The sequence below is a fragment of the Geotrypetes seraphini genome, chromosome 4 (genome assembly GCF_902459505.1).
Source record: "Geotrypetes seraphini chromosome 4, aGeoSer1.1, whole genome shotgun sequence".
Lineage (NCBI taxonomy): Eukaryota > Metazoa > Chordata > Amphibia > Gymnophiona > Dermophiidae > Geotrypetes > Geotrypetes seraphini.
In genome coordinates, this window is record NC_047087.1 from 318,947,499 (window position 1) to 318,958,603 (window position 11,105).

At 41.4% G+C, this 11,105-nt stretch overlaps 1 protein-coding gene across 2 annotated transcripts in view; it reads left to right on the forward strand.

Annotated features, from left to right (window-relative positions):
* The window catches only part of DENND10 (DENN domain containing 10), a 37,817-nt gene extending 27,983 nt beyond the window's left edge, over window positions 1-9,834 (forward strand). For both annotated transcript variants that reach the window (XM_033943305.1, XM_033943304.1), the window contains 3 exons: window positions 4,290-4,397; window positions 4,491-4,585; window positions 9,025-9,834. In XM_033943305.1, coding sequence (XP_033799196.1) covers window positions 4,290-4,397; window positions 4,491-4,585; window positions 9,025-9,201 — 380 coding nt within the window. In that variant the 3' untranslated portion in view covers window positions 9,202-9,834. The remainder of the gene's footprint in view (window positions 1-4,289; window positions 4,398-4,490; window positions 4,586-9,024) is intronic.
* Window positions 9,835-11,105: the final 1,271 nt, after the last annotated feature.

Below are 11,105 nucleotides of genomic sequence, written 5' to 3' on the forward strand. Positions count from 1 at the left end.
TGAGCAATGGAACCCTTTACATCTTTCTTGGTGGGGGGAGAGTCCAGACTGTAAAAATGATGATTCTTCCTGTGGTCGGTTACCAAATGAGCATGTTGCCAGTTTACTTTCAGGGGTCCTTTTATAAAAAGTTAAATAGTATCCTAACATTTATTTAGCAGGGTAAAAAGGCTAGAATTGCCTTAGTAGCTTTACAGAAATCAATTGCGGCAGGAGGGGTAAATTTTCCAAACTTCTATAGATATCATGAGGCAGGGTATGTATTGGATCCTCCCTGAAGTCTTGGAACATCTTCCAGATTGACTATATTTGGAATGGCAACTCCTGTCCCCATTGCGTTTGGGTCATGTCTTGAGTATCAAGATGCCTAGGTTTTATAAGGACAACAAAATCTTAGTTTCCACATGGCAAACATTAAAATGTATAAATGATTTGACACCAATTCCAATTCATCAGTCCATGTGTCAGTCCCTATGGTTGAACTCCAAGATTCAAATTGGCGGATATCAAAGTTATCTGGAAGCATTGGATGCAGGCGGGTATACGTACGTTAGATGGTGTGATATCAAATGGAAAGATGCTTGAGTTTTCACAACTGCAACAATCTTTTGGTATTTCAAAGTCTCAAACATTTAAATGGTTGCAGTTGAAGCAGGCTATTCAGACAGGGTTCCCTGAATGGCGGAATTTAATAGATCAGTATAGTTTGCCGGTCCTATGCTTCCAGATAGATTTCCTAGGACATCAGGTTGCCCAGTGGTATAAATTAGTATCTGAATTTGTGACTAAAAAGCCAAAAACTAGTCTTAAAGACATTTGGAGCATTGAGACAAAGCAGCAGATTTCTGCGTCTCAATGGCCACGAATTTGGATTTGGAGAATGAGATGTACAGTTTCAGCATCTATGAGACAGACTTGGTTCTTCTTGTTACATAGATCTTTTTGGACCCCTGTTAGGTTACAAAGGTTAGATGCTGGATCATTTGCTCTATTATTGTCCCTTGATACTCAAATTATCACGCTATTGGAAGTTCCATTAGCATTATCATATGATATAATATTGTTTGGAATGATTTTATTACCCAAAAAACCAATTAATGCAAATCGGAACAAATTGCTCCTCATGCAACTGATAATGAAAAACTGGAAAAGTTGGGATAACTCAAATTATAGTTTCTGGTGGGAATCCCTATGCCAGATTTCTAAGTTTGAAAACATTAAGGGCTCCTTTTACTCGTGACTTTTCATCACGCATTAAACCCTGCGCTGGCCAAGAGGAGGCGGTAGCGGTAGCACGCGTTAAACTGCTAGCGCGGCTTCATAAAAGGAGCCCTAATTCTTTACGGTTAGGACACCATAACAAATTCTTTTTTTTTTTTATAAAATCTTTATTCATTTCAAATCTTAAAACAAGTACAATAATTGCATTTATCAATTTAACTTTCAAATACACTTGAAATCTTACAATTGGTCCTCATAGTATAAAACAATATCACCTCTCTTATTCAATTATGAAAATGATTTATTAATAATCAAAACAAAATTCCCTTCCCCCACCCCACCCTTAATGTCTTAAAATATTCTATTAATGGCCTTGAAATTTGTTATAATTTCCTTTTTGGACAGCTAGTGTCCTTTCCATTTTAGGCCAGCAGCGTGCCTGATTTTAAGGCCAAATGGGATCGACACGTGGGATCTATTCACTAGGCAAAGGTAGGGGAGGGTCATTAGGGTGGGCAGACTAGATGGGCCGTGGCCCTTATCTACCGTCTATTTCTATGTTTCTATGTAACTAATACACGCAGTACCTACTTGTTCACTTTTCCATCCCTAAAGGGCTGCACCTACAAGAAATACCTCGATAGAACACTATCATTCCAAGCAGGCAAATGGAACAAATGTTTAACCAACTTCATCTCAAATGCACTTTCGTACCAAACGTTTAGGAAGTCAATAAAAACTTATCTCTTTGACAAATTTCTCTGACCTCACTTCAACCTGATGTACTTCCAAAACACTTCCAGATAAACCTGACTAAACTTAGCATGCCAATGTAATTTCAAAAGTTCTCTGTAATGTCACTGTCTGTATACAGTCTCTTCCCTTGTAAACCGCTTGGAACTGTTTGTGGTATGGCGGTATATAAAAATAAAGTTATTATTATTATATATATTACAAACAGAATTCCACTAGAAACAATAATTAAGTCCATTCCAAGTTTTCCAATTATAAGTGATCTGTTGAATGGCAACCCCAGTTAAAATTAGCAATAACTTATTATTAGATGATATTTGTTTCTTAGTTCTCATTTCTATACCAAATAAAACTGTCATATGATAATGCCACCTGATTTTCTAATAGGGAATTAATTTGATTTCCAAAACTCTAATATAAAAGGACAATAGAATAAGAAATGATCTAAAGTCCCTGCTTCAAGATGACAATGCCAGCATTTATCAGATTTAGAGCTCTAGGCCGTTAACAAAATATTGTAAGTTATGAATATGAACTATTATCATTATTATTACCATTATTATTTCCCTTTGATTCATGATTGATTGTCATACATATCCAGGAGGGATGGGGGAGGGGGATGAAACAGTTTTATATTATTTGTTGGAATAGAGTGCAGTATGTTATATTACTTGGTTGTTCATGTATTTGATATCAAAAATGAATAAAGAATTTAAAAAAAAAGTTACATTTATTTAGTGACTCGCTAAATGAATACTGGAGGTTTTTATGAAGTGAATTGCCCTGATGGGGTTCTGAGGTTTTTCCTCCGAATATATTTAAATTATCCAGCTTGATTCCATTGTTGTTATACAGCTATTTTTGATTTTGTACTGGCGGGGAGGGGGGGGAGAGGTTGTGTGCGATTATTGAAACCCATTTGAACCCCTGTTTATTTGAGATTGGCTTGTGCTGTGATTATACAGTCATATGAAAAAATCAGGACACCCCTTGAAATATTCAGTTCTTTCTTAAGAAATGTTCACATATCGATGTCAAATCTTTTTTTTTAATTTATCTCAGGAAAAGAAAGTGATGTAATTGCAGGTAAACAACAAAAATTTTCCTTGAAACAAAAGATATTCACAACTACATCACTTTCTTTTCCTGAGATAAATAAAAAAAAAAGATTCGACATCGATATGTGAACATTACGTAAGAATAGCCGTACTGGGTTAGACCAATGGTCCATCAAGCCCAGTTGCCCGTTCTCACGGTGGCCAATCCAGGTCACTAGTACCTGGCCAAAACCCAAGGAGTAGCAATATTCCATACTACCAATCCAGGGCAAGCAGTGGCTTTCTCCGTGTCTTTCTCAATAACAGACTTTTCCTCCAGGAACTTGTCCAAACCTTTCTTAAAACCAGCTATGCTATCCGCTCTTACATCCTCTGGCAACGCTTTCCGGAGCTTAACTATTCTCTGAGTGAAAAAAAAATTTCCTCCTATTGGTTTTAAAAGTATCTCCCTGTAACTTCATCGAGTGTCCCCTAGTCTTAGTAATTTTTGACGGAGTGAAAAATCGATCCACTTGTACCCGTTCTACTCCACTCAGGATATTCTAGACTTAGAACATATCTCCCCTCAGCTGTCTCTTTTCCAAGCTGAACAGCACTAACCATTTTAGTCTTTCCTCATACGAGAGGAGTTCCATCCCCTTTACCATCTTGGTTGCTCTTCTTTGAACCTTTTCTAGTGCCACTATATCTTTCTTGAGATAAGGAGACCAGAAGTGAACGCAATACTCCAGATGAGGTCGCACCATGGAGAGAACTGAATATTTCATGGGGTGCCCTAATTTTTTCACGTGACTGTACTATTGTTCCATATTGATTTTTGGTGTATAGGTTCAATGGAATAACCTACCAGCAGAGATGGTGAGAACCAATTATGGGGGTAGAATTTGAGCAGATGTGTAAGAGATTGGTAGCATCAGATTTGTAATGTGGATTAAAGAGCGTGTGATAGGGATTCAGGGTACAGGGCCAATAAAAGGAAGACAGTAGAATTGTCTTCGATGATGAGTGATATGGCCAACAGCTGGGAGATATCTTTAGCTTGAGTATTGTATATTACCCATTCTGTTGCTGAGTCACGTCAAAACTGCAGTAATAATCCCATCCAAAGCAGCGTAGGTCAAACCGGCCTGAATTGAACAGAAATCATTTCCCAAACTTCTCATCTCTGAGGTAGCTATCGGCTTGTCTTGTAAGAATGTAAAGCAGTTATTCCTTTCTGAGAATCTCCTGACCCCTTCTGATAACTTTCTGCCCCAGGATACATTGCTGGCTTCACTGAATCTGAAGTGAGTAACAGACTGGATCTATATGACGTGTTCGTGAACCTGGTGGATGGTGAGATCACTGTCTCTCCGGCAGCCAAAGGTGGGTGGGCTATGTAGCTTGTCCTTGCTGGTTGTTGTGAGACGCCAAGACCATCGCCAGTGTAACGTTGCCCGACCCTGTCTCCCTCTGCAGAGTCCATGGTCATGGGAAAGCTGCACAAAGACATCGGGCAACTGATTGTGCAGTCTGCAGAAGACCCAGAGAAATCCGACAGTCAGGTCATCAAGGTAATCAATGTCCCTCTTTCGATGATCCCTTCCTCAAATGCACATTGACCTAGATAGATGTATGGAAATGTAAAATATAAACTGCAGATTATTGAGACAGTGCTCCCTTCCTTAAAAGCATTAGTCTGTTAGAAAATATTCCCACAAATAGAAAAAAAGACCAAGTGCTGGGTTTCAGAGGATCACTTGGGGACTCGTGGTTCCTCTTCAAAGATTCTGGTGAGGGAGTGCCACATGTCCCCTCTGCTGCCCATTCTTAAAACTGACTACTACTGTAGGAATGAGTGTTTAAGGACACCCATTAAGGTGGAACAGTAAGAGGACTTAGCTAAGAGCGGAAATGAAATGCATCGGTCCTCTCAATGGTCATCAAAGCATTCTTCCAGCATCGCCCATTGTAGCTCAGAGAGCTGCCCACACATGCGAGGGTAGAGGGCCAGGGCATTAACAACGAATCTAGTCTTACATCCGCTGAGAATGCAGGAGAGAGACGTGATCTGTTATCGGTCAGGGTCTCCATTGTGCCGAATTCAGTATAACAGGAACTCTGTGATCCACACCACTGAACTGAGGCCCCGACACTCAAAAGCTTTTCCATGTCAGTAAGACTCATTAAAGCAGTCTTAACTAGCATGGAAGCTCTCCTGCTGATGTTCAAAAGGGTTCTCGGCCACGCAAACGCATCATAAGCAGTAGACCCTACCTTACCTTCTGTCCCACAGTTTTCTACTAGGATTCATTGCCCCCACCCCTACGACGCCACTGGATTAAAGCCCTGTCTTGTCTTTACTCATTGGTTCTAACTTGTCCAGAATTCTTTTCCAGAATTCCTCTCTAGGTATCTTGTTATGCCGTTCCATAGTGTTTCTTCCATGGCTGTGGGTATATTTGCAGTCGGTAATTTTAAGTAAAAATTTAAAAGATACTGATGGGACCAGATAACCGGTTCTCATTTAACTTGGTCTTACAAGCCATACCTCCTGTGTTACGATCTACGGCTAACGATTTAGGACTTTTGTGGCCTGTTCTGAGTAAATTTCCATTTGGTTCAATCCAAAAAACAAAATTCAAGGACTGAATGGCAACGGAGGGGGATTTTGGTTTGTCAATCAATTATATCAGGGTAATAACTTTAAAATGTTACATAATTTTTTTAATGGTTGCAGTTAAAACATTGTTTGGCAAAGTCATGTTACAAAGAGATCTGATAAATGCCAGGGATGTGGGCTTAGAGAATTTTTAGGCAATCGAAAAGAGCCTCTTTAGTTTATCAAAAGGTTAAATTAAAGAGATTGAATGCATGTATTACTCTGCAGCAGTTGTGGGAACATGATTTCTGAATGGAAATCGAGGATGTTATATGGACAGTTTTCTGGACCTTCTCTCTTTCTTGTATGTTGCTCACGGGCATATTGGACACCTTATAGAGTCTCCCGACTGTCAGCGCATAGATCTAATTGATGCTGGACTTGTAAAATCAATGTGGGCCCGTTTTATCATATGTCGTTTGGATGCCATGCTGTTAAAATGTTTGGAGATGAAGTCTAGCAACGAGTGCAAGAAATCTTTGGATTCTGTCTAGAGCTGACTTATGAAATTGTCATTTTGTGTTCTGCTCTCTTATCGTGTTTAGTTAAAAAAATCTATAAGACCAAATTATTTGATGTTCTTACGGGTCTGACAATTCAGCATTTTTATCAGAATGGAAGAATAGTACAGATTGGTGGACGGGATTTGTCTTGCCATGTTCACTTCAATATTTTAAGAGGTTTTGGGCTCTTTTAGACGACTATTGTAGAAAATATGCTAATTGACTTGTCTTTCTGGTTTGTACTCCCAATTCGTCAACTTTTACCATTTTCTTGGGGGGGAGGGTTTAAATGTCATTAGATTAATTGTGTTGAATTACACTCCTCCCTCGTATTCACGGGGGTTAAGGGCAGGGCTGACCCGTGAATATGGAAAATTCGCAAATAACTTTCAGGCTGACTCTGACCCACCCCCGCTTCCCTCCTGCCTCCCGGACCTTACCTGGTGGTCTAGCGGTGGCGCGAGGCAGGAGCAATCTTTCTACACTCCTGCCCCGTGCAGAGCTGTCATCAAAAATGGCTGCCGTGAATTCCCGTTGTAGTTTCGTGAGACCACCGGAACTCACAGCAGCCATTTTCAATGGCGGCTCTGCACGGGGCAGTAGTGTAGAAAGATCGCTCCTGCCCCGCATCACCACTAGACCACCAGGTAAGGTCGATTTCTCTAGGGGGGGGTCATGGCACCAAAAAACAGTGAATAGTCAAAACCGCGGGTGCCGAAACCACAAACAAGGAGGGAGGAGTTTATTGTATTTTATGAAATTCAATAAAGACTTTTAAACAACATGGTCTATGAAGGGGAAATTCAAACCTCTAAATAGAATAGAAATGAAATCCAGGCAGTGGCCGCCTTTGTGTGTTGAAGAAGTAACAGAATTGAATTGTTCAGTAAATTTTTAAAGGTAGGGATTTTGGGGTCCTCATGCATTTCCAATTTCAAATTATCAGATTGGGATAGGTTATGGCAGAGTGAGAGATTAGATTCAACAGATTATCCTCTCGATTGTTCCAGTTACCAGATGGTTTGGAAATCAGAATGCCCGAATCTTTCCCTCCTGGGTTTTTCATGCAACAGATCATATCTTCTAACTCTCTAGTAATCACAAGGAAAGGAATGATCTATATAGTATGAGTAATCCCCCCCCCCCACCTCTCTCTTTAATTTTCTGGAGCAATGAATTGACTGGAATCCATGTTTCTGTTCTACAAGCTAGTCCTGCCGGGTCTTATTACAAACTGAGCAAGTAGAGTCGGATACAAGCATTTTGTAGGCACATAGTTCTCCTTGGACGGCATTTCTGAAGTACATGGCATCTGTTTTAAATGATCAGAAACCCTTCTTCTATAGCAGGGGTGTGAAAGTCCCTCCTCAAGGGCCGCAATCCAGTCGAGTTTTCAGGATTTCCCCAATGAATATGCATGAGATCTATTTGCATGCACTGCTTTCGTTGTATGCTAATAGATCTCATGCATATTCATTGGGGAAATCCTGAAAACCCGACTGGATTGTGGCCCTCAAGGAGGGACTTTCACACCCCTGTTCTATATTGAGAAAAAGCGAGCTTCATCTTTCTAGTACCCATAATCACACTTGCTACTTCTGGTATTGTAGTACCATCAGTGGCGTTGGGGGGGGCGCCAGCACCCATCCTTCTCTCCACCCTTCCCCGTACCTCTTTAGCGCTCCTGGAGCAAACAGCAACCCCAACCTGCCGCTTGTGCCAGCGTCGGCTCTTTCTTCGATGTCACTTCCTGGACCCAGACCTAGGAAGTGACATCAGAGGAAGAGTCAACGCTGGTTCGAGCAGCAGGTTGGGAGTTGCTGCCCTCACCAGGACCATTAAAGAGATAGAAGGGCAGGGAAGGAGTGGGCTGGAGAGGGGTGCCACTGCCCTGGGTACCTCTCACCCTCGCAACGCCACTGAGCCCCATCACCAGATATGTTTTCCTAGGATTGAAACCTTTGTGATTCCCGAGTCTACGAACTCTATTAGAAAACATCATCGTAATGATTGAAACGCTGTTACTTTGAATAAAGTTATGAAATTGCCAATAGGAAACCTATTAAGGCCAGGTGATGGATCAGGAGCCGCTGCATCTTGCAACTTCCCTAGAGGCTTCGGTAGTTCAAACTTATAATATTAACCACTGTAATCACTTTCCCTCAACAATGATGTTTCTTAGTACTGGGCTGCAATTAAAAGAATGGCCAGATGTAAGGAAATCTCTCGCCTTACCACTTCATCACATAGTTACAACGCTGGTCGTCGGGGGTGAATCACGGTGATAGTGGATGGTCTTGGTACCCTTTCTGGAGGCACCATTGATCCATATCGCGTGGACGGGCCTTCAGGACGGACGTGCTCTCTCGGTGGGTTAAGGAGGGACTTGATGGAAAACTTCCTCCTTACCCTGCCGATCTGATGGAGAAAAGAGGCCCGCCTGGTCCGTTGTGTTTTTAAAGCCATTGATCCTTGCCACGGGGACAGGGACAAAATTTGTCCCCACGTCATACTCTGAAAACATGAGACTAGTATCAATATGGCAACTCAATGATTAAAAAAACCCAACAACCTGCTGAAGCTGTTTTTGGATTTCAGTGATCTACTGTTAAATGGCATAATTTGTGTCTTGTCTGCCATCTGCAATGTTCTTCCATCATGTGCTTGAGCAGCTGGGCACATAATGGAAAGACAAGACCGACTAGTAGATAGAGTTTTATACCCTTAAATCTTATTATCCTGTAGAATCATATCCCCCTCCATCATGTTTATCTTGTGGCATTCCCTGTCTATAAACAGACTGAGCATACAAGAACTGTCTCTGTGTTGTTGTTTTTTCTCTTTCCAGGATATTTCCCTGAAGACGAAGGAGATCCTGACCACATTGGCGTCCTTCGCAGACACTGCAAGCGACGGAGAGAAGCCGAGCATTAACTTTGAAGCGCTAAAGCAGAAGCGTTTCCCTCCTGCCACCGAGAACTTTCTCTTTCACTTAGCAGCCTCGGAACAAATGCTGCGGGTCTGATAACGACTCCACTGCGCAATTGGATCTGGTGGTATTAACACTGCGGCGCTGTTGCTTTGTAGCCAGGAGGAAAGGCTAGTGGGATGACCATGTAATGCTACCTGAGGCTAGGATCGTGACACAGTTTTTAAAAAATTTTAGGAGCATTTTGAGATCCCTACTCGCATTTCTTAGGATGGATTTGAAACCTCACTTCCCCCGAGCTGGAACACACCGAAGAATTAATTGGATCTGGTTTTCTGCAAGTTGATGAGGGAGACCCAAAAAGTCACAAACGGCCATGCCTTGTGCGTAAATGAGACGCAACGTGACGTCCCCAGGGTGTGTTCAGGGGCCTGGAAGATAACCAGACTGGGACTGTTGGCTTATGTGGTGTTATAATTCATTTAAATCCCTTTTATTGTATTTCTAAGGAACAGTCATCCTTCTGGATCTGATTTTCATCAGATCCTAGAATAATTACAGCTAAAGTAAAATGGAATTGAATACCTTTCACCCATAATATTGATTCTGAATAGGGAATGACATGGGGACTCAATTTCCCCATTCCACCCCTGTCCCTGCCCCTTTCCCGTAAGCTCTGCCTTAACCCTTTCAGGACCAAGGGACATATTTGTCCCATAACTTTAAAATCCTATAAATTTTGATTGGGATAGTCTACAGTTCTAAATTTGATATGTACGGATTCCATATGATACTGCCTTTATGTAAACAAACTGGTTCCGACATTCATTCATTAGCGTCGTTGCCAGATTGACGAGAAGATTCACTTGCTACACTGTCCATAAGCTAGAAGTTTGATTTTTTAAAAAAAAAATGATATTTCACAAAAAAAAATCAATTTTTTGGCATCTGCAAGCCCTTTTTACCATAAAAATGTCATCAAAACCACAAAAATTGGCCTACGATCCTTATGGTCCTGAAAGGGTTAACCACACAAGCCTCGAATCCTTATGATTTTAAAGTGTTTGAGGCTTGTGCAGCTGAAGATGGAGCTTGCGGGGATAGGACAGGAAAATGAGTTCCCGCAGGGACGGGGAAAAATGTGTCCCCGTGTCATTCTCTAATTCTAAACTAAAACTTTATCACATTAAATTTTAATTATGAATAACAAAATATAGTTTTGCAGGAGAATAAAAAAACTGCTATGAAGGTGCCTTATTTATCAGTGAACATCGTCACTCACACATGTATTCTAGTAAGGTTTTCAGTTTCAGGAGCAGAGCACTTTTTTCCGCTTTTCTGTCCTAGGGATGGCCATTTTACTTGGGTATCGGAGTGGGCTCTGCACACATTCAATGCCTCTCCCACCCCTCCTGACATTTCTGCTGTCAGCTGGGAAGAAAATGGAGGGAGGAGAGTCTAAGCATATGAGTCAGAATTTAGGCCAGATGCACTAAACTGAGTCAGTAATACCGCATGGGTCTGCGGTAGAGAATGACACAGGGACCGTTTGTCACCGCAGTAAATCCGCAGGAATGGAGACAAGACCTTTTACCGCCCCGTGGGAGCAGTGAAAAGTCTTACTCCTGTGATAAAAACAATTGCGCCCATGTCAGACTCAGCATCTTCTCCCCAGCTCCTCTTGCACCTATTTTACCCTCAGGAGCCAGCCATGCCACGATGAAGACAGAAGGAACCTAAAACCAAAGCCTGAGACCAATGTGATTTGAAGAATAAAATTACCAGACAACAAAAAGAAAAAAAATAAATTTATTTTATATTTTGTAATTAGAATATTTCAGATTTGAAATATGTTTCCTGCTAGAGATGATATTAGACATAACTGGGGACCGCAAAGTCCAGGCTGTGCTTCTTTAGCTTCCAGCTGGCTTAGGGCTCTCTCTATGACCAGGAGGTAGTTGCCCTAATTGCAAGCCCCTAACACTATTCCTGTCATGTGT